Raw genomic sequence first — 24354 nt, forward strand, 5'->3', positions numbered from 1 at the left:
TTGCAGATCATTCTTTTCTTATCTTGCAAGATAATTGTTTAAAACAACAACAATAACAATTTTATTGTGGAGTTTATAATACATGTAGAAATAATATTTTTTTGTAAGCAAAAATAGCACAGAACATGAAGGGGAAATGGAAGTACTCTTAAGGTTCTTAGACATAAACTGATGTAATACATATAAGGTCTGAAAGTTAACTATGCTAGATAAAAAATGAACTTGTAAATCCTAGAGTAATGACTAAAAAAGAAAAGATGAGAGGTATAGCTGAGAAGCCAGTAACGGAGAGAAAAAATAATCATTAAAAATACATAATTATCAAAAAGAAAGAGGGAGGAGAGAAAAAAAGAGCAGAGGAGAAAAACATAAAATAAGTAGCAAGATGGAAGATTTGATTTACACGTGACCATATAAATAATCACATTAAATGTAAATGGTCTAAGTATTCTAATTAAAAGGCAGGGACCATAATATGAATTAAAAAATCAACACCCAACCATATGCTGGTTATCAGAAAACAATTTTAAATATACAGATAAGAGAAAAAAATGGAAAAAATATGTCAGATAAACACTAATCAAAATAAAGCTGGAGTGGATATACAAATATTTAAGTAGATATAAAGCAAAGTACATTCCATTATAAAGAGATCAATTAATCAAAAGGGACTAACAATCTTGAATGTGTATGTACTTCATAAAAGCATTAAAATACATGAAGCAAAAACTGAAACATAAGATATAGGCTAATTCAAAACCGTAGTTGGACATTTTAACAGCTCTGTCTCTGTAACTGATAAAACAGAAAATCAGTTAGAATGCAGAAGACTAGATCAACATTATTAGCTAACTTGATGTGACTTACATTTATAGAAGAGATTTCTTTTGTGAAAAGCACACATGCTTTTCAATGTGCACATGAAACTTTTACCAAAATAGACCAAATACTGGACCATTAAATAAGTCTCAGTGAATTTTTAAAAATATAGACTATGTTTTCTGACTGTAATTAAGTTAGAAACCAATAAAATACCTGGGTCAAGCCCCAAATATTACAAAATTAAAAACATTTTTATAACTCATGGCCAGAAAAGAAAACATAGAAATTGTAAGATATTTTGGACTGAATGAAAATACATCAAAATTTGAGGAATGTACTCGTGTTTAAAGGGAAATTAAAAGCATCAATTGGGGAGCACCTGGGTGGCTCAGTGGATTAAGCTGCTGCCTTCGGCTCAGGTCATGATCTCAGGGTCCAGGTATCGAGCCCCACATCAGGCTCTCTGCTCAGCAGGGAGCCTGCTTCCCCCTTTCTCTCTGTCTAACTCTCTGCTTGTGATCTCTCTCTCTGTCAAATAAATAAATAAAATCTTTTTTAAAAAAGCATCAATTGTATATATTTAGGAAGGAAAAAAAGAGTACCAAAGCAATGCTCTAAGGTTAAGAAATCAGAAAAAGAACAAAAAAAATTCCAAAGTAAACAAAAGAAAATAATAAAGGTTAGAGCAGAAATTGATAAGATACAGAATCAGAAAACAGTAGGAAAATAAACCCAAGTAAAACCAAAATTGCTTCTTTGAAAAGTTAATAAAATTGGGAACCATAAGGCCAGAACAATCAGAAGAAAATTAACATCAGTAATAAGAGAGAAGACATTACTATAGATTCTACAGACTTTAAAAGGATAAGGAAATATCATAAACAACTTTATGTCAATAAATTCAACAACTTAGATAAAATGGACAAACTCCTTGAAAGATACAAATCACAAACATCACTCAAAAAGACAGAGATGAACTGAGTAGCCCATATATATAAAAGAAATTAAATTTGTTGACAAAAACCTTCTCCTAAGAAAACTTCAGGCCCAGACAGCTATACTGGTGACTTCTACCAAACATATAAGGAAGACATAATATCATTTCAATATAAACTCTTCCAGAAAAGAGAAGAGAGGGAACAGTTCTCAACTTATTTTTTGGACCAGCATCACCCTGATACCAAAACCAGACAAAGATATTACAAGAAAAGAAGACAAAGGGCCAATATTTCCTTTAATAGTATGATAATCCTTACCAAAATCTTAGAAAGAGAATCCAACAATATATAAAAAGGATAGGGGTGCCTGGGTGGCCCCGTGGGTTGAGCCTCTACCTTTGGCTTGGGTCATGATCTCAGGGTCCTGGGATCAGCCCCATATCGGGCTCTCTGCTCAGCAGGGAGCCTGCTCCCCCGCCCCCCGCTCTGCCTGCCTCTCTACCAACTTGTGATCTCCCTCTCTGTCAAATAAATAAATAAATAAATAAATAAAATCTAAAATATATATATATATATACACATATGTACACATATATAAATATATATCAAATAAATAAATGAAATCTAAAATGTGTGTGTGTGTGTGTATATTATATCCATATATATAAAGGATAAAATAGCATGACCAAATGTAAGGTTTAATATTTGAAAATTAGTATAATTCACTATCTTAACAGAATAAGGGAGAAGAAACATATAATTACCTCAAAAGACGCAGAAAAATCATCTCAGCAAATTAGCAATAGAAAAGAATTCCTCAGCTATACTAATAAAAGACATTTAAGAAAAACCTACATTTAACATCATACTTAATAGTGAAATTCTACCTGCTTTTCCCCTAAGACTGCTAATAAGATAAAGGTATTAGTCTCACCATTTCTTGTTCAATATTAGGGGTCCTAACAGTCCTAAATAAAGACATACACATCAGAAAAGAAGAAGTAAACTGTATTTAAAAACAAGACTGTCTGTATAGAAAAGTCCTACAGAATCTACAAAAGAGCTACTAAAACTAATGAGTTTAGCAAGATATCAAAATACAACCTCAAAATAAAAATTCAATTAGATTTATATATGTCAAAAAAAATACTTGGAATTTTAAATTTTACAATTCCCTTTACAATAGCATAAAAAAAATGAAATCCTTAGGATAAATTTAGTAAAGTATGTGTAGAACTTGTGCCCTGAAAACTACAAAATGCTGCTGAGAAAAATTAAAGACCTACATAAATAAGAAATACATTATGCTTGTGGATTAGAAGACTCAGTACTATTAGGGTGATAATTCTCTCCAAATTGGTCTAGTGATTCAACATGATGTCAATAAATATCCCAGCAGGACTTTCTGTAGAAACTAAGAAACTGATTTTACAATTTATATGGACAAAGGACCTATACTATGCAAAATTACTTTGAAAATAAGAATAAAGTTGGAAGAATTACCCTATCAGATTTCAAAACTTATTTGAAAGCTCTATTACTCAAAAGAATATAGTATTACCATAAAGCTAGCCATAAAGATAAATAGAACAGAAAAGAGAGTCTCCAAATGGACCCAACCTGTATGGCCAATTTATCTTCAACAAAGGTGCCAAAGTAATTCAACAGGGGAAAAGACTACTCTTTTCAACAAATGGGACAGGAACAACTGGAGCACCAAATGCAAAGAAGGTATATCAACCCTTACCGTATACCACATATAAAAATTGACTAAAAATAGATCACAGACCTAGCTACCAAAGATTGTTAAAAAAGGGTGGCTCGGTTGGTTAAGCGTGGGACTCTTGATTTTGGTTCAGGTCGTGATTTCAGGGTTGTGGTATCCAGCCTCACATTTGCTCCGTGTTTGGCACAGAGTCTGCTTGTCCCTTTCCCTCTGCTCCTCTCCCTGCTCGTGCTTTCTTAAATAAATAAATAAAATCTTAAAAAAAATTTTTTTTAAAAAAAGACACAACAGGGACCCCTGAATGTCTCAATCAGTTAAGTGTCTAACTTTTGACTTTGGCTCAGGGTTGTAAGATTGAGCCCCACACTTGGGATTCTCTCTCTCTCCCTCTCCTGGTGCCCCAGCCCCCACCCATTTGCACATATATATGCTCCTCTCTCTCTCTCTCTCTCAAAAAAAAAAAAAAAAAGACAACAAGCCCCAAATGGAGTCACTTGTGCTTGGCCTATATCAACAAACCAAGACTTAATACTAACCTAACTGCAGTTTCACGTTCCCAGGAATGTAACTCTTAACCAATCCACAGGGAATTACCTGGTCAGGACTAATGAGATAAATCGCCTGATAAACCCCTCCATTTCCCTTAGGACTGTGACCTTGCCTGAAATAATGCATCCTTTACTAGTAGTAACTTCCTTTTTCTGTCCCCTTTCTGCCAAACAAAAAATGAAACAAAAACAAAAACAAACCCCAAACTCAAAAAACAATAAAAATAAACAAACAACAACAACAAAAAAACCTTTTCCATTTAGCTCTTCAGAACTCCTTTCTTTTGCTAGATGGGATGCTGCTCAATTCATGAAACATTGAACAAAGCCAATTTGATCTTCACATTTACTCAGTTAAATGTTTTTGTTTAACAAGATAAAACTATAGGGATGCCTGGGTGGCTCAGTTGGTTAAGCAGCTTCCTTCAGCTCAGGTCATTATCCCAGGGCCCTGGGATCCAGTCCCGCATCAGGCTCCTTTCTCAGCAGGGAGCCTGCCTCTCTCTGCCTCTGCCTGCCTCTCTGCCTACTTGTGATCTCAGCCTGTCAATTAAATAAATAAAATCTTTAAAAAAAAAAAAAAGATAAAGCTATAAAACTTCAAAAAGAAATAGGACACTATCAGTGACTTAGAGACAAAAAAGAGTATTACATAGTGATAAGGGGCTCAATACAACAAGAGGCTATAACACTTGTAAATACCTGTGTACTCAACCTAGGAAACCTAAATATACAAAACAAATATTAATAGATATAAAGGGAGAAGCTGACAATAGTAAAATAATATAATATGGGAATATAATAACATATATAATATTTATTAATATATTATTAACATATAACATATTATATATAATATAATAATATTGGGAAACTTTAACACCCCACTTAAAAGACAAATCAGACGAAAAGAGACAATGGCCCTGAACGACATTAGACCACACAGGACTTAACAGATACATATGAACATTCCATCCAAAGACAGCAGAATATACATTCTTTTCAAGTGCATATGGAATATTCCCCAGGCAAGATCACATGTTACGCCACAAAACATATCTCAGTAAGTTTAGAAAGATTGAAATCATATCAAACATCTTTTCTGACAATAATATGAAACTTGAAATTAATTATCAGGAAAAAACTGGGAAAAAACACAAATACGTGGAGGGTAAATAACATACTACTAAAAAACTAATTTGTTAAATCAAAGAGGAAATTAAAAAACACATGGAGACAAATGAAAATGTAAACACAATGGACCTATGGGAAGCAGCAAAAGCAGTTCTAAGAGGCAATTTTATAGCAATAAGGGACTACCTCAAGAAACAAGAAAAATCTCAAAACAATATAGCTATAACACCTAAAGGAAACAAAGAGCAAAAAAAGCTCAAAGTTAGTAGGGAGAAGAAAATACAGATCAAAGTGGAACTACATGAAATGGAGACTAAGAAAACAGAGAAAAAGGACGCCTGGGTGGCTCAGTTGGTTAAGCGGCTGCCTTCGGCTCAGGTCATGATCCCAGCGTCCTGGGATCAAGTCCCACATCGGGCTCCTTGCTTATCAGGGAGCCTGCTTCTCCCTCTGCCTCTGCCTGCCACTCTGTCTGCCTGGGCTCGCGCGCTCTCTCTCTCTCTGACAAATAAAAAAAAAAAATCTAAAATAAAAAAAATTTTAAAAGAAAACAGAGAAAAGATTGATGAAACCATGAGGTGGTTCTTCGAAAAGAAAAAAACAAACTGCTAAAACTTTAGTCAGTCTCACGAAGAAAAAAGAAAGAAGAATTAAATAAATAAAATCAGAAATGAAAAAGAAGTAACCACTGACACCACAAAAATACAAAAGATTAAAAGCTACTACTACAAGAAATCATATGCAATAAGTTAGACAACCTGGAAGAAATGGATAAATTCCTAAAAACATACAAACTTCGAAAACAAAATCTGGAAGAAATAAAAATCTGAACAGACTGATTACTTGTAATGAAAATGAATCAGTAATCAAAACCCTTCCACCAACAACAGTTCAGAACCAGATGGCTTCACAGGTGAATTCTACCAAACATTTATTAAAAAAATTTTTTTAAGTTCTATTTATTTAAGTAATCTCTATACCCAATGTGGGGTTTGAATTCATGACCCTGAGATCAAGAGTCGCATGTTTCACTGCCTGAGCCAGCTAGGTACTCCTAATTCTACCAAACATTTAAAGAAGAGCTGATACCTTGTATTGTCAAACTATTCCAGAGAATCAAAGAGGAAGGAAAGCTTTCAAATTCATTCTATGAGGACAGCATTACCTTGATACCAAGTCCAGACAAAGACACTACAAAACAAGAAACTACAGGTCCATATCCCTGATGAACACAGATGCAAAAATCCTCAACAAAATACTAGTAAACTGAATTAACAATATGTTAAAAGGATCATTCACCATGATGAAGTGGGATTTATTACAGAAATGCAAGGATAGTTCAGTATCTGCGAATCAGTCAACATGATATATACCATACTAATAAAGGATAAAAACCACACAATCCTCTTAATAATTGTAAAAAAAACATTTAACAAAATTCAGCCTCCATTCACGATAAAAACTCCCAACAAAGTGGGTTTAGAGAGAACATACCTCAACATAATAAAAGCCACAAACCCACAGCTAACATCATGCTTGATGGTGAAAAAACTGAAAGCTCTCATTCTAAGATCAAAAACAAGACAAAGATGCCCCAACTTTTTATTCAAGATCTCATTTATTTATTTGTCAGAGAGAGAGAGAGAGAGCAAGCATGCACAAGAAGGGAGAGCAGTAAGTAGAGGGAGAAGCAGCCTCCCTGCTAAGCAGGGAGCCTGACGTGGGACTCAATCCCAGGACCCTGGGATCACGACCCAAGCTGAAGGCAGACACTCAACCAACTAAGCCACCCAGGTATCCCACCCCCACTCTTATTCAACATGGTACTGGAAGTCCTAGTTTTAGCAACCGGACAAGAAAAGGAGATCAAAGGCATCCAAATTAGCAAGGAAGAAATAAAACATCATTATTTGCAGATGGCATGATACTATATATAGAAAACCCCGAAGACTACAAAAAAAAAAAACTATTAGAAAAAATAAATTCAATAAAGTTGTGAGACACAAAATTAATACAGGGAAATCTGTCTCATTCTATATACTAATAATGAAGCAGCCAAAAGAAAAATTAAGAAAATAATCCCATTGGGGTGCCTGGGTGGCTCAGTCAGCTAAGCCTCTGTCTTCAGCTCAAATTGTGATCCCAGGGGCCTAGGATCAGTCCTCATGTCAGGCTCCCTGCTCAGTGAGGAGTCTGCTTCTCCCTCTGCCTCTGATCCTGCTCTCTCTCTCTCTCAAATAAATGAATAACATTTTTAAAAACCTCCACAAAAACACTAATTTGAAAAGATATATCCACCTCCATGTTCACTGTATCATTATTTACAATAGCCAAGATACGGAAGTAACTTAAGTGTCCATCAACAGATGAAAGGATAAAGAAGAGGCAGCGTATATATATACAATGGAATATTACTCAGCCATAAAAAAGAATGAAATCTTGCCATTTGTGACAACATGAATGGAGCCAGAGAGTAGAAAGCTAAACAAAATAAGTCAGACAGAAACAAGTATCATATTATTGCACTCCTGTGGAATTTAAGAAACAAAAGAACCAAGGAGGAAAAAAAAGAGAGACAAACCACAGAAACAAACTCTTTACAGAGAACAAACTGATGGTCACCAAAGGGGAGATGGGTGGGGATGGGGAGACATAGGGAATGGGGGTTAAGGAGTATACTTGCTGTGACAGGCACTGGGTATTATATGGAAGTGTTGAATCACTATTATTGTACATGTGAAACTAACCTCATACTGTACGTTACTAGTATAATATATAGTATATACACTATATAGTATAGTATAGTATATGACTACAATTATGCTGGAATTAAAAACCTTAAAAAAAGAGATGTGATGAGCACACATGCACAAACACACACACTTACACACGCACACGTGTGTACGTGCGTGTGCACACACATGCACTGGAATGTTACTTAGCCTTCAAAAAAGAATGAGATCCTGTCAGCTGCAACAACATGGATAACCTAGAGGGCGTTATACTAAGTGAAGTCAGTCAGACAGAGAAGACACAACTTGTATCACTTGTATGTGGAATCTAAAAAACAAAAGAACCAACTAACCAAGTAGAAACAGATCATACATATAAAGAACTAGTGGTTGCCAGAGGGCAGGGTCTTGGGGGAGAAGCAACATAGGTGAGAGGATTAAGAGGCGCGAACTTCCAGTCGTAAACAAGTAAGTCACAGAGATGAAAAGTGCCACACAAGGCACCACATAATGGACAGAATTGTTGAATCACTATGTCGTACACTGGAAACTAACAGAGCATTGCGTGCAAACCAGACTTCAAGATAAAAATAAAATAAAGTTAACCATACACTTAATACACAGCCTAGCAATTTCATTCCTAGATATTCACCAAATAGAAATGGAAAACCTACGTCCACGAAGGGACGCAGACTCAAATGGCCCAGCAGCATGATTCATGACAGCCCCAAACCGGGAAGCACCTGAATGACCACCACGCGGGGGACAGACTTCCGCACAATCTAATCCTGCCCGGTCCTAAGAAGGGACAAGCAACCGACACGCACCAGTCAGGATCCGTCCTCGGCAGCACCGTGTTAACTGGGAGACCCTGAATGCGAAAGGCTGCAGCTGGACCCTTCGGCTGACACGACATTATAGAAAAACCAAAACTGTCGTCCTAGGAAGCGAATGGGCGGTTGCCGGGAGCTGGAGCATCAGGGCAGAAGCTGAGTCTACCGGGTCACACGAGAATGCCTCCAGGTGAGGGAACCGTCCTCCGTGCTAACTGTGGTGCTCTGACACTCATGTATGTTTTTGTCAGAATTCTTGTCTTGTATACCCAAATTTGGTGAGTTCTATTGTGTGTATATGTACCCCAAGAAGTTCATAAAAAAAGAAAAAATACTTTATTTCCACACCAGTGCCAAAGCCAGACGGCCCATCGCACAGGGATCTCCTGGCCACAGAGCTGAAAGAATTCACCGTTTCGACCCACTACCTGATGCCGCAGAACCCGTTCCAGATGGCGGCTCCTCGCGGAGCAGTGCCCTGGACAGCTCACCCGCGGCAAAACCGCTGCTCTCCCCACGACTGCCCGAGACGCGCTGCAGGAAGTAAGGACACAGGAAAGATTTTAACCTCTCAAGCATCCTATTACAAAATAACTGGCAGATCTTCAACTTCACGTTAAATAGAATAAAGTGCAGACAGAAGGGACAGATCAAACAGTGCAGCCTGTCCCCAGGAATGTGGCTTTTACCTTTTCATGTAATATTCCCTTTCTATGTAATACTAAAGATACTGCTGGTTTTTGAGCACCAGGCTCCATATGGTTGTATGCTTTTTTGTTTTGTCGTTCCAAAAATATATACTGCACGTTTTGTAAGTTCTAAGCACTGTTCTCAAAACTTGGGACTAGAGTCATGAACAAAGCAGAAGTCCAGCTATCCTGAGCTTATGGTGCATGGGAAGAATTATTATAGGAATATTACTTCGTTAAAGCCTCAGAATAAGGCAGCGAGGATTAATCTCTTCATTTTCCAAGTGAGGAACGAAGAAGGGAGGCTGGCGGCCGTGGTCCGGCTAACACACCGAACCAGGGCCAGGGCACCTGCGTCCCTGTCTTGCTGCACAGGCCGGCTTCGCTCACGGGCATACACTGCCTGCACACTTCTAAGGACACTAATATCAGGCTTTGAAATTTCAGCGTATTTTCTTGTTTTGGATCATCAGATTGTGACTGTTTGTCAAAAAGGGGTATTATGCCTTGAAAAGAAGACTGAAGAAAAACTGTAAAAATTCACACTTGTCTTGAATCCTGTACCTAAATATAGGAATATCCTATTCCCAAGTTTAACTGGATACATACATCTGAGAATGATTTTTAGGTAAAAGAGATAAAAAGTTAAAGGAAAATGACCATTTTAATTTTTGGTTTTGAAAATGATGTGCATTCGTGTGGGACTAGAAGTTGCCTACTTTACTGAGAAGTCATGGGCAGAAAGGGACTCCCCGGCTCAGTCCATAGCTGGTGTCCCTCAGCCGTGCCTGCAGGAACACACTCACTCCCGTTGGGTCTTGTTACTATGGTTTACTCCTGCCTTACCGCCCACAACCCCAGTTGTAAGTAAGAAAACACATTTTACAGGCAATGGGTATGTTAAGTTTAATGACTGGGTATCATTTTTCTTAAACATTTTATTTCTTTTTATTTTAGAGAGAGACAGAGCATGTGTGTGTGTGAGCAGGGGGAGGGGCAGAGGGAAACTTAAGCTGACTCTGTGCTCAGCACAGAGCCTGACGTGGGGCTCGATTTCATGACCCTGAGAGCATGACCTGAGCTGAAATCACGAGTCGGACGCTTAATCAACTGAGGCATCCTGGATATCAAATTTTAAAAGGCAGGGGGTGGAAACCCAGTTCACATAGAAAACGTGAAAGACAGCACTTTGGGAACAAACCTCACAAAGTGTCTAAGAAACCAGAACACAGCAGATTCTTTAACCCCGGCTTTTGAAACGGAGCCAGGCAGATACAGTACATATTTCTGGAACATAAAGCTGCATCAACCCCAGCCATGAAGTCAACTATCTGCTAAGCCTTCAGTATTGGGTCTCAGGGCAAGAACCTTAATTTTAACAAGGACCCACATTTATGTTCTCGCTCATGTGCTGGAGGTTAGCGTCACTTACAGACTTTGCTTCCGGACAAATATCCCTTCTCGTCTGATCTGGATTCACAGGATCCAAGCATGTCTGCCTGCAGTAAGTTTAGCTGTAGCGGTGAGCTGCTCCTTGAGTTAACGCAGGGGTGCTCTCCACACCGCATCTCCCATTTTCCCTCTGCCCACCTCCGGCTGGGGACAGAGGACAGTGGCTCCAGGTGTGGAGCAACGGCAGATAGTGAGGCCGGCGTTCCAGAAGAGCCCGCTGTTCCCAGGAAATCATATGGGCAGAAGGATGGTGACAACAGGGGACAGCCATGGGGATCAGGCAAGAAAATGGTCATCACAGTATGTAAAGAAGGAGAAGGGAGCGCAGGAAAAGTCTGCAAGTCATTCCATAAGGTGGCCTTAGGCAGCCGATGGAGCGCGGTCAGGGACACTGCATGATCTCTTCCCACAGAAGGCAGGGCTGGGACGAGGTAAGGAGCCAGGTCGGGAGCCAGCAAGGCAGCCGGGAAGGGAAGGCTGGAGGCGAAGGAAGGGCTCCAGGGCTGCCTGTTCTGGCCGTCTCCTCCCAAGCGGGGACAGAGGTGTCCTGGGCGTCCCTGCTGTTCCACGGCCCCGACGGCTTCTTCTGCCCGGGCTTCCCCTTCTTGCAGCCAGCTGACCCGGCCTGCTTGGAAGCGGAGTCTCCTGCAACCATAGAGAGGGAGGCATATTATTAAAAACTCAAACCAAAAAAGAAGACAAGAAGGCCACTGACAGGTAATTATAAATAGATTAGGAAAGAAGAGACACTTGTCAACAGTAACTATGTCTCCCACTACTCCTGAAGACATGAGCAAGATCCCAGATAAAAGCTGTTGTAAAGTAAACTTATTTCAGTATCTCTCAATCACTTTCCTTAGAAAATCAGCTTCTCAGATCCAGGATCTAAGAAAGATCTTCGATAACAAATTGCTAAGATGAATTTATTCCATCATCATCTTCCACTTTTTTTTTTTTGTTAAATTTTATTTTTATTTATTTGACAGAGAATGAGAGAGAACACAAGCAGGCAGAGCAGCAGGCAGAGGGAGAGGGAGAAGCAGGCACCTTGCCAAGCAAGGAGCCCGACATGGGGTTTGATCCCAGGACCCTGGGATCATGACCTGAGCCGAAGGCAGTTGCCTAACCAACTGAGCCACCCAGGCACCCCCATCTTCCACTTTCTTAAAAGCAAAACTCCACATCTCCCAGCACTTACACAAATTTATAAAATTGATAAATGAATATAGTTTTAAAAATACAACTACCTTGAACATACAAACGTTTAGCTTTGCTTCTGCTTTCATTCTGAAGACAGGATCTGTACGGCGATGGGAGGCTCTTTTCCCGGAATTTATCAACATGATTCTGTTCCTCCTCCTGGGTGTGCACTGACACAACAGCCTTCGTGAGCCCTATCTGCTTAAATTCTTCTGAGGGCAGTGGAGCTGGGGATGTGCGCGCTGTCCAGGGCTCACAAGCAGGGGCGCTATCCTCTACTGGAGTCACTTCTGCTGAGGTAAGACAGAGACGATTTTTATTTTTATTTTTTAGTTAACATATAATGTATTATTGGTTTCAGAGGTATAGGTCTGTGAGAATCAATCTTATATAATACCCAGTGCCCATTACATCACACGCCCTCCTGAAGGTCCGTCCCCCAGTTGCCCCATCCCACCTTTCCCTCCCTGCAGCAACCCTCAGTTTGTTTCCTTTGATTAAGAGTCTCTTGGGGGGGGGCGCCTGGGTGGCTCAGGGGGTTAAGCCTCTGCCTTTGGCTCAGGTCATGGTCTCAGGGTCCTGGGATCGAGCCCCACATCGGGCTCTCTGCTCAGCAGGGAGCCTGCTTCCCTTCCTCTCTTTCTCTCTGCCTTTCCCTCTGCCTACTTGTGATCTCTGTCAAATAAATAAATAAAATCTTAAAAAAAAAAAAAAGAGTCTCTTAGGGTTTGTCTCCCTCTCAGGTTTCACCTTGTTTTATTTTTTTCCTTTCTTCCCCTATGGTCCTCTGTTCTGTTTCTTAAATTCCACATATGAGTGAAATCATGTGATAATTCTTTCTCAGATTAACTTATTTTGCTTAGCCTAATACCCTCTAGTTCCACCCACGTCATTGCAAATGGCAAGATTTTATTTTTTTTTTTAAGATTTATTTATTTGACAGATAGAGATCACAAGTAGGCAGAGAGGCAGGCAGAGAGAGAGGAGGGGGGAAGCAGGCTCCCCGCTGAGCAGAGAGCCCGATGTGGGGCTCGATCTCAGGACCCTGAGATCATGACCTGAGCCAAAGGCAGAGGCTTTAACCCACTGAGCCACCCAGGCGCCCCAAGATTTCATTTTTGATGGCTGCATGATATTGCATTGTAGATACAGACCACATCTTCTTTATCCATTTGTGGACATCTGGGCTCTTTCCATATTTTGGCTATTGTGGACACTGCTTCTATAAACATTGGGGTGCAGGTCCCCTTTCGAGTCCGTACATCTGTGTCTTTGGGGTAAATACCCTGTAGTGCAATTGTTGAGTCATAGGGTAGTTCTATTTTCAACTTTTTGAGAAACCACCATACTGTTTTGCAGAGTGGCTGCGCCAGCTTGCATTCCCACCAACAGTGTGGCAGGGTTCCCCTTCCTCCACAACCTTGCCAACATCTGTCATTTCCTGACTTGTTAATTTTAGCCATTCTGACTGGTGTGAGGTGGTGTCTCACTGTGGTTTTGATTTATATTCCCCTAATGCAGAGCATTTCTTCATGTGTCTTTTGGCCATGTGGATGTCTTCTTTAGAGAAAGGTCTGTCCTCTCTTCTGCCCATTTCTTGATTGGATTATTTGTTCTTTGGGTGTTGAGTTTGATAAGTTCTTTATAGATTTTGGATACTAGCCCTTTATCTGATATGTCACTTGCAAATATCTTCTCCCATTCTGTCGGTTGTCTTTGAGTTTTGTGGACTGTTACCTTCACTGTGCAAAAGCTTTTTATCTTGAAGTCCTAATAGTTCATTTTTGCCTTTGTTTCTCTTACCTTTGGAGACCTGTCTAGCAAGAAGTTGCTGTGGCCAATGTCAGAGAGGCTGCTGCCTGTGTTCTTAAGGATTTTGTTGGATTCCTGTCTCACATTTAGGTCTTTCATCCATTTTGAGTATTTTTTATGAATGGTGTAAGGAAATGGTCCATTTTTGTTCTTCTGCATGTGGCTGTCCAATTTTCCCAACATCATTTGTTGAAGAGACTGTCTTCTTTCCATTGGACATCCTTTCCTGCTTTGTTGAAGATTAGTTGGCCATAGAGTTGAGGGTCCATTTCTGCGTTCTCTATTCTGTTCCGTTGATCTGTGTGTCTGTTTTTGTACCAGTACCATACTGTCTCGATGATTACAGCTTTGTAATACAGCTTGAAGTCTAGAACTGTGATGTCACCAGGTTTGGTTGTTTTCAACATTCCTCTGGCTATTCAGGGTCTTTCTGGTTCTCATAAATTTTAGGATAATTTGTTCCATCTCTGTGAAAGCAGTTGATGGTATTTTGAGAGGGATTGCACTGAATGTGTAGATTGTTCCAGGTAGCATACAGATTTTAACAATAAGTATTCTTCCAATCCATGAGCATAGAACATTTTTCCATCTCTTTGTGTCTTCCTTAATTTCTTTCCTGAGTCTTCTATAGTTTTCTGAGTAGAGATCCTTGCCTCTTTGGTGAGGGTTATTCCTAGATATCTAATGGTTTTGGGTGCAATTGTAATTGGGAATGACTCCTTAATTTCTCTTTCTTCCGTCTCATTATCAGGGTATAGAAATGCATCTGATTTCCATGCATTCATTTTATACCCTGCCACTCTGCTGAGTTCCTGTATGAGTTCTAGCAATTTGGGGTGGAGTCTTTTGGGTTTTCCACAGAGTATCATGTCATCAGAGAAGAGTGAGAGTTGACTTCTTCCTTGACAATTTGGATGCCTTTTCTTTTCTTTCATTGTCTGATTGTTGTGACTAGGACTTCTAGTACTAGTAGTGATAGCAGACATCCCTGTGTTGTTTCTGACCTTAGGGGGAAATGAGAGCTTTTCTCCATTGAGAATGATATTCATCGCGGGCTTTTCATATATGGCTTTTATGATATTAAGGTATACTCCCTCTATCCCTACACTGTGAAAAGTTTTAATCAAAAAAGGATGCTATAGTTTGTCAAACACATTTTCTGCATCTATTGAGAGGATCATATGGTTCTTGTCCTTTCTGTTATTTATATAGTATATCACACTGACTGATTTGTGGTTGTTGAACTACCCTTGCAGCCCAGGAATAAATCCCACTTGTGGTGGGAGTTATCGTGGTGAGTTATCCTTTTAATGTATTGTTGGAGCCAACTGGCAGTATCTTGGTGAGAATTTTTACATCCATGCTCATTAAGGATATTGGTCTGTAATTCTTTTTTTTTTTTTAAAGACTTTATTTATTCATTTGATAGAGAGAGATCACAAGTAGGCAGAGAGGCAGGCAGAGAGAGAGGAAGGGAAGCAGGCCCCCTGCTGAGCAGAGAGCCCGATGCGGGACTCGATCCCAGGATCCCGAGATCACGACCTGAGCCAAAGGCAGCGGCTTAATCCACTGAGCCACCCAGGCGCCCCTGTAATTCTCCTTTTTTTTTTTTTAAAGATTTTATTTATTTATTTGACAGACAGAGATCACAAGTAGGCAGAGAGGCAGGCAGAGAGAGAGAGAGGAGGAAGCAGGCTCCCTGCTGAGCAGAGAGCCTGATGTGGGACTTGATCCCAGGACCCTGAGATCATGACCTGAGCCGAAGGCAGCGGCTTAACCCACTGAGCCACCCAGGCGCCCCGTAATTCTCCTTTTTGATGGGGTTTTTGTCTGGTTTTGGGTTCAAGGTAATGCTGGCCTCATCAAATGAGTTTGGAAGTTTTCCTTCCATTTCTATTTCTTGAAACAGCTTCAGAAGAATAGGTATTAATTCGTTAAATGTTTGATATAATTCCCCTGAGAAGCCATCTGGCCCTGGGCCCTTGTCTGTTGGGAGATTTTTGATGACTGCTTCAATTTCTTTGCTGGTTATGGGTCTGTTCAGGTTTTCAATTTTCCTTTAGTTTTGGTAGTTTATACATCTCTAGGAATGCATCCACTTCTTCCAGAGTGCCTAATTTGTTGGCATATAGTTGCTCATAATACGTTCTTAAAATTGTTTGTATTTCTTTGGTGTTGGTTGCGATCGTTCCTCTTTCATCCATGATTTTATTTATTTGGGTCCTCTCTCTTTTCTTTTTGATAAGTCTGACTGGAGGTTTATCAATCTTATTCTTTCAAAGAATCAGCTCGTACTTTCCTTGACCTGTTCTACTGTTCTCTTGGTTTCTCTTTCACTGATTTCTGCTCTAATCTTTATTATTTCTCTTCTGCTGAGTTTAGGCTTTATTTTCTGTCCTTTCTCCAGCTCCTTTAGGTGTAGAGTTAGGTTGTGTATTTGAGACCTTGTTTCTTAAGAAAGGCTTGTAATGCCTTGTATATACACTTCCCTCTTATATACAATGCCTTGTATATACACTTCCCTCTTAGGACCACCTTTGCTGCATCCAAAAGATTTTGAACAGTTGTGTTTTCATTTTCATTTGTTTCCAGGAGTTTTTTAAAATTCTTCTTTAATTTCCTGGTTAACACATTCATTCTTTAGTAGGATGCTCTTTAGCCTCCATGTATTTGAGTTCTTTCCAAACTTCCTCTTGTAATTGAGTTCCAGTTTCAGCACTGTGGTCCAAAAATATGCAGGAAATGATCCCAATCTTTTGGTACCAGTTGAAGACCTGATTTGTGACCAAGTGTGTGATCTATTCTGGAGAATGTTCCATGTGCACTTAAAAAGAATGTATATTCTGTTGCTTTAGGATAGAATGTTCTGAATGTATCTGTGGAGTCCATCTGGTCCAGTGTGGCATTCAAAGCCCTTATTTCCTTGTTGATCATTGACAGATTTCATTTTAATTGTTACCAATTATTTGCATTTATTTATTTTCACTAAATTTAACTTATTTTCAATAAATTCTTACAACCATTATTACAACAGCAGGCATATAAAACTTCATCAACCTAGCAAATAAGTTGGTTTCCTTTTTCTGCTTTTCTTTATACTCTTTGTGCACTTGTATATATATTTTACAGAGTTGTGATACTCAATATGTATATTGAGTATTAATTAAAATCTTACTGTAAATATTTTAGCTTTGTAGATTTTTCTAAAATGTTTTTATCTTTGAATTAATTTTTCAAATATGTAATATATTCATGGGGTTCAAAAATCAACAAGCTTTGAAAAAGCAGTCATTAAATCCTCCCCACTCCTTTCCTACTATATGCCTAATTCTTCATTTTCACCACAGAAAACCATTTCTTTTATATCTTTATCTATCACTCCACTTTCTTATGTACCTATGAAGTAGCAAGAATATAGATTTTTTACCCCAAAGGCATGTAATATGTACATTATCTATAGCAGTTTTTTTTCCACTTAATGCCATCCCTTCTGCCAGTTCAATGACAGCTATCTTATACTTTTTCTGTATCATAGGCTTCCATTTCTTGTGTATACCACAATTTATTAAAGTAAACACCTGTAGACAGACTTTGAGTTGCTTCTAAATATTACTTCTCCCAAGTACAAGAGACTTCATGGTGGACACAGTGGCTTCCCCACAACATCCCTTCCACCTCTCCCCTCTGTGCAGTATCCAGGCAGCATGGATGTGCCTGGCCCCACTCCACTTCCAGAAGTGCACTCTGATTCATTTAAATCAACACAGCACAGCCAAGATGGAGTAACAGGGACTGGATTTACCCTCCTGCCTGAACCAACTAAGAAAATGGACAAAACATGTAAACCAGTAAGTTCCAAGACATTGAACATCAGTGAACAACGGAGAGTGACCCCTGAGGGGTGGGGGGAAACAAACGTGTTGAGCCCCGGGGCTGCCCCAGCCTACTGCCTTGAGAGTTTCTGAGATACAGGATGGGGAAACCAGGTGAAGCCTGTGAACCCCCTTAGGTGACGAGGCAAAGCCGAGAGTCTGGTTGGTGGCTAGAGTTTTCAGGGAAGAGTACTGGGGAGGAGAGCTGCAGACAGCGGGCTCCACACAGCCAGACAGAACCCCCTGGTGTATTCACCAGTGTACTCATGGGAGAAAGAACAATCACCGAAGCTCACACTATATGGAGAATAGCCCGGGCTCCCCTCAGCCAGACTGAAAATCTCCTAACTCATGGGGCACTGAGTACGGTACTCCAAAGGACCTTGCCTCGGTAGCAGACAATAATTAGCCACAGACTACACACTGCTCTGGTTCTGCCTAACAAATTTGAAAAGCAAAGCCTGAAAGGAATGATTTGTTTCCAAGTAACTTAGCTGGGTCCCAGAATAAAGCTCGTCCATATTTATGGGAATGGATACTCATCAGCACCCATTCACAATATCTGGCATCCAATCCAAAACTGCCAGGCATGCAAATAAGCAAGGAAAATACAACCCATAAGACAGAGAAAAGTCGGTCAACGCCTTGGGACTAGCAGAGATGTCAGAATCAGAGACATGGACATTAGGATTTACTATACTGCACTCCACACTGCTAGAGAGAAGATCAAACGTGTCAGAGACATGGAAGATGTAACAAAAGAAAAGGCCTGAACAGAACTTCTCAAAGTGAAGACTGAAATACCTGAGATGAGAAATACACTGAATGGAAATCCAAGTGACAGATACCGCATTAGAAAAGATTCGCGAACTTGAAGACCCAGCAGGAGCCTATCCAAAATCAAATTTAGGGGGTAGAAAAAAGACTGGGAAACTGAACCCAGTGTCAGTGGACTGTGGAACAACCACAGGCGGCCTATATGCATGTAACTGAAGTCACAGGAAAAGAGGAGAGAGAGCAGTACTGGAAAAAATTGGGAGGGAAAACTTACAATTTGCTGGAAATTGTAAACCTACAAATCCAAGAAGCTCAATGAACCAGAAGGACAGGGTATCTTGGCATATCATACTCAAACTGTGCAAATCAGTGATAAAGAGAACATCTGGATGGCTCAGTGGCTAAGTGTCTGCCTTCAGCTCAGGTCATGATCCCAGGGTCCTGGGGTCGAGTCACACGTTGGGCTCCCTGCTCAGCGGGGTGCCTGCTGCTCCCCGTTTGTACGCTTGGTCTCGAGCACTTGCTTTCTCTCTCTGGCAGGTAAAATCGTAACAAAAAAAAGGAGAGAACCTCTTACAAGTAGCCAGAGAAAAGCCATGCTGCAAGGAAACCATGGATAGCAGATTTCATTGAAAACAGGGCATTGCGAAGCAGCGGAGCAACATCTTTAAAGTACTGAAAGGTGAAATTGCCAACTAGAATTCTATGCTCTGCCAGCAAACCTTTACACCACGAAGGGACAGCAAAGACATTTTCAGACACACGAAAACAGAAAGGCTTCACTACCACTAGACCCATGGGACAAGAAGTAGTCAAGAAACTCAGGCAGGGAGAAGGAGAATGATCCCAGGTGAGTCTACAAAACAGAATGAAACCACTGGAAGAGGTAACTATATGGGTAAACAGTTGCAGAAATAACCACTACCTACACAAGAATGACAGCAGCGTAGGACGGGACTTACAACATATGTAGAAGGAAAACACAAGCCAACAAACAAATGCCAGAAGGGGGAAGCAGAAGTACCCTATTGTTGGGTTCTTGTACTATACATGAAATGATATAATATTTCCAGAAGGTGGGCTGTGAACAATCGAATGTGTACACCAGGAGCCCCAAAGCAACTACTAAAACAAAGCCCACTCTAAATATTAACATACCCAGGTCAAAAGTAAAAAGGAGGAAAAGATGTAACATGCTGGCACTAATTTAAAAAAAATGCTAGAGTGAATACATTAATACAAGACAAAGTGTATTTTATTTTAATTTTTTATTTTTTAAAAAGATTTTATTTATTCACTGAGGGGAGAAGCAGAGGGAGAGGGAGAAGCAGGTTCCCCATGGAGCAGGGACCCTGATGCAGGGCTCAATCCCAGACCCTGAGATCATGACCTGAGTCAAATGCAGATGCTTAAATTATTGAGCCCTGAAGGCACCCAGACAAAGTATATTTTAGAGCAGAGAATGTACAAGGGATAAAGAAGGTCATTTCACAAGAAAAAAAAGGCCAATTCATCAAGAAGACATGACACTTCTAAACATCTGTGCACAGAATAAGAGTGCTTTCAAAATGCATGAAGCAAAACCCAGCAGTACCACAAGAAGAAATAGACAAATCCACAGTTAAGGTCAGAGATCTCTGTTCTTCTGAAGCAGAACAAGTACTGAGAAAACTAGTAAGGACAGACAGGACCTGAACAACAGTATCAACCACCCTGACTTAGTTTACACAGAGAACATTCAACCCAACAGCAGCAGAATAAACGTTCTTCCCAGTGTGCACAGAACAGTCATCCAGAGAAACCATATCACAGACATAAAACAAGTCTTGACAAATATAGAAAAATTCGGGTTCTGTATTTTCTCTGACCACAATGGGATTAAATTAGAAATCAGTAACAGAGCCGTGGAAAACCCCCAAATCTGTGGTGCTGAAGTAATGTATGATAAAAAACAAACCCAGAGACACGTGATGATGAGTGATTTCAAAGGAGACAGCTGGGGGTAGTACACAGTATCAGAACACGATGAAAATGACACAATCCATCAAAATGTATGGGATGCAGATTTTAATTTACATTAAACTCCAGTAGGAAAAAAAAATGTCTGAAATCTGATTATTCCAGTTGAAAAACTGGAAAAAGAAGAGGAAGATAAAAGCAAAGTAAGCAGAAGAAAGGAAATAACAAAGATCAGAGCAGACGTCAGTGACGCAGCAAACAGAAAAACAATGAACAAAGCCAGTGCAGTCGTAAGCCTGTGCTTTGAGAAGTCCAATCAAATCAATCAGACTCCAGCCAGACAGATCAGGGGAAAGAGAAAAGAAAGACAGAAGGGGCCAACCTCAGAAATGACAAAGGAGCATCATTAGAGATCTAACAGGTGTCAAAAGAAGAATAAGGGAACATCATGAACACTTTTATTCCAATAAACCTAACAACACAGACAAAATACACCAATTCTTTGAAAGACACAAACTAAGTTCATTCAACAAACAGAAACCCTGAACAGCCCTGTGTCTACGGCAGAAACTGAATATGCAGTTCAACACTTGGCCAGGAAAACTCTAACCCCACATGGCTTCACGGATTCCTAGTCATTTTAAATTTGAGACCTATGACAGCCCAACATATTCTATATCTCAGCGAACATATCGTGAGCGCTTGAGAAGAATGAGTATTGTGCAAGTATCGGGTACTGTGTTCTCAGGTCAATTAGTCAATGTCGTTGACAGCATCGCTCAGATCATCTGCTTTACTCATTTTCTGTCCAGATTTTTTAAAATTTTACGTAACTGTCTAGATGTTTTATCAACTGTGCAGAAGGGGTGTTACATTCCTCAACTATGGTTATGGAAAGTCTATTTCTTTCTTTAACTCTATTTTTACCTCCTATCTTGGAAGCTTCGTTATTAGCAAATATGTATAATATATTTGGATCGCCGTGTCTCCCCGGTGAACAGTTTGCCACCACAAAAGGTCTCTGGGAAGACCCCGTCTTAAAGTCTGAATCATACGGGCTCGCCAACCTTCTTAAGCTTCTCATTTGTGTTGTGCTTCTTTCCCCTTTTGTTCTCAATCCATTTGTGGATTTTTATTTAAGCTGTAATTCCCCACTGTATACGGCTGGGTCTTTTCTTTGCTTTTTTTAATCTGTTCTGACAATTTCTGCCTTTTAATGGGAGTGGACATAGCGGGGTTTAGAGTGATTATTATTCGTTTGACATACGCCCTCTGGTGGTGATGGCTGTTGCGCTCTTCCTCCTTTTCCGCCCTTCTTTTGTGTGTTCATTACTTTTTCTTAGAGCGGGCACGCATGTGAGTGGGGCGACAGAGGGGCAGAGAGAGGAGGGAGAGAGAACCTCAAGCAGGCTCTACACCCAGTGCAGAGCTTGATCCCATGACCCTGAGATCACGACCTGAACTGAAACCAAGAGTCGGATGCTTAATTGACTGAGCCACCTAGGTTTGGGTATTTCTTAAAATCACACATTATCTCCTGGCTTTATTTCACACTCCAACTTGACCCTACTACAGATTCAAAAATATGTGTTAATGGAATGGTTTCTGGAGGCTACTTATTAATGTCGGATTCCCTACTCTGCCACTCAATGCTGTTTGAGTTTGGGCAAGTTAAGGGACTTAACCTGTTTATGCCCTAACTGCTCTGTATACATAATGGAGATCATGACTGGCAGGGAAATGTATATGTGGTCAAAGTCCTCAGACTCCATTTGTAAGTAGAGTCATGGCGTAAGCTACAGGAATATAAGCTTTCCAGAAAGCAGAAGTCATATGGATACTCTACAGGTCTCCTGATTCTGTTTACTGTCCTTGGAATAAAGAGGTGGCGCCACCGATGCTGTGACTGGTTTAGATCGGGAGAAACAATTATCAGTAAATATTCCCTGAAATGAAAGCGTAAAGACTTCAGTATGAGTTCTTTCAAAATGGTAATATATACCACAGTACAAAACGTTTAAAGGCATAATCAAACAAATCTTTCCCCGCTGGATGAGACCCACCTCGTACGGACTAGCACGGGCAGCTGTATGTCCACATGGGAGTTGAAAGTATTAAGTGACACTAAAAAATGTGCATCTTCCCCTTCCTGAGGGACAAGCTTAGCTCTGATAGAACTATTTTCAATTTATTAGAAACATAATCTAATCTCCCAACAGCTGTACCTCCAGCGTCTTCCCACCGACCCCCAGCCCACACGTCAATACTATACTCGCCATCTGCGAGGGTCAGTGTGAGGATTAAGGGAGTTAATTCCTATGAAGGACTTGGGAGAGATGGCGGCACAGAGTAACAGCTCCACGTGTGTTGACGATCTGCCACTGAAGACTAGTAAAGGAACTGAAAAACCTGATTTAACATTTTTGTCACCAGCTCTTGTCCACCAAATTGTTATAATGACAAAGTCAAAGGATGGGAGGCAGTAAAAAGGAACAAAAAGAAGACATCAGAGTAATTTACCAAGTCATTATGTTATTGAAAGATTTTAAACACACCCTCCTCATTATCACCAGGCCAATAGGAAAATGTGGATGTATACTGGTCAATCTAGTCACAACCACAGAGTCTGACAAGGACACCTTCTTTCAAGGGCAGCAACAAAGTGACCTAATGCAGCCCCACAGGAAACTTCATTAGTGATGGTTAACACTAACTGAGGACTTACTACTATGTTATCAGGTACTGTTTCTAAGTGCTTCCCACACATCAGCTGATGTGACAACAAATGACAATGACTTAGAAATACAGTCCCAACTATGTAACCAATATAAACATGACGGTTTTTCCAAAAGTTCTTTAACTGAGTCAAAGAAAGGAAAATGTAATTATAATTTAGAAGTTATTCCTAAGTAACTGATGTTAAGGGCTTTCGTTTTCTCACGGTAGTGTAATTCCCGCCGAGTGTACTTGAGAGCAGAAGGTGAATGCAGCACCTGTCTCTGGTGGTGGGGCAGGAATGAGCGTGCTGCGGTAGCTGCACTGGTTCAGGCCAGAGCCCAGGCTAAGCGCCGTGGGGGCCAGGGTCCTCGGAGTACCTCCTACAGCGAGTGCGGGCCGCCCGGTGGTCGGCATTTCCAGGTTGGCTATGGCTGGGATCTGAGACACCACTGGGGGCACAAGAGAAAGTCACAATGAAAAGAAAAATCCCCATAGGAAATTTACAATGAAGACTCAGTTGGCAGATGTTTGTGACTGATGAGCTAAAACTTCTTGGCCATAAAAGAGCCATAAGAAACTTAGCCTCATTTGTGATTAATGAAATAAGATAAAAATTTAGAAACAGAAAGGGATGGCTTGTAATCATCCTCTATCGAGGAGGGCATTTGTGTTACCATGCAAGTCTTCAGCATCATTTGCCTTGTGGTTGTGTCTGTCTTTTTCAGAGGATGAAGAGGTTGTATTGGTACAGGATATGCACTTTCTTTTCAAAGCTGGAATGTTGTAGCTCTTCAGGTATCTGCAACAACAGAATTAGATCATGCCTGCCTGTCCCCTAACTCTGCCACTTCCCACATTTCTGCTTTTCTCACACTTCTGTGTGGGTACTTTGTACTCTCGTGTTTAATGAGGTCTTCCCTGACCATCCCAGCCTCAATCACTGTCCTGTTGTATCTCTTTTACTGTGACCTTGTATTGATCTCCAAATCTTGCTTCATTTAATTTTTATGATCAAGGTCTTTTCTTCTCCACCATGCCATTGCTCCTTCAAAGAAGGGCTCCATCTTCTAATTTTTTGCAGCCCTTGAAATGTTCAGTTTATTATAAACTATATGTAAGTAGGCACTCCATAAATATCTAGT

The 24354-nt window shown here is 40.2% G+C and overlaps 1 protein-coding gene across 1 annotated transcript in view; it reads right to left on the reverse strand.

Annotated features, from left to right (window-relative positions):
* PER3 (period circadian regulator 3) overlaps window positions 1–24354 on the reverse strand; it is a 59194-nt gene that overhangs the window by 2774 nt on the left and 32066 nt on the right. The window contains 6 exon segments of the mRNA XM_032301540.1: window positions 9162–9267; window positions 10855–10894; window positions 10896–11415; window positions 11418–11519; window positions 23488–23661; window positions 23887–24011. Of these exon segments, the coding sequence (XP_032157431.1) occupies window positions 9162–9267; window positions 10855–10894; window positions 10896–11415; window positions 11418–11519; window positions 23488–23661; window positions 23887–24011 (1067 nt within the window).

This window comes from Mustela erminea, chromosome 10 (genome assembly GCF_009829155.1).
Source record: "Mustela erminea isolate mMusErm1 chromosome 10, mMusErm1.Pri, whole genome shotgun sequence".
Lineage (NCBI taxonomy): Eukaryota > Metazoa > Chordata > Mammalia > Carnivora > Mustelidae > Mustela > Mustela erminea.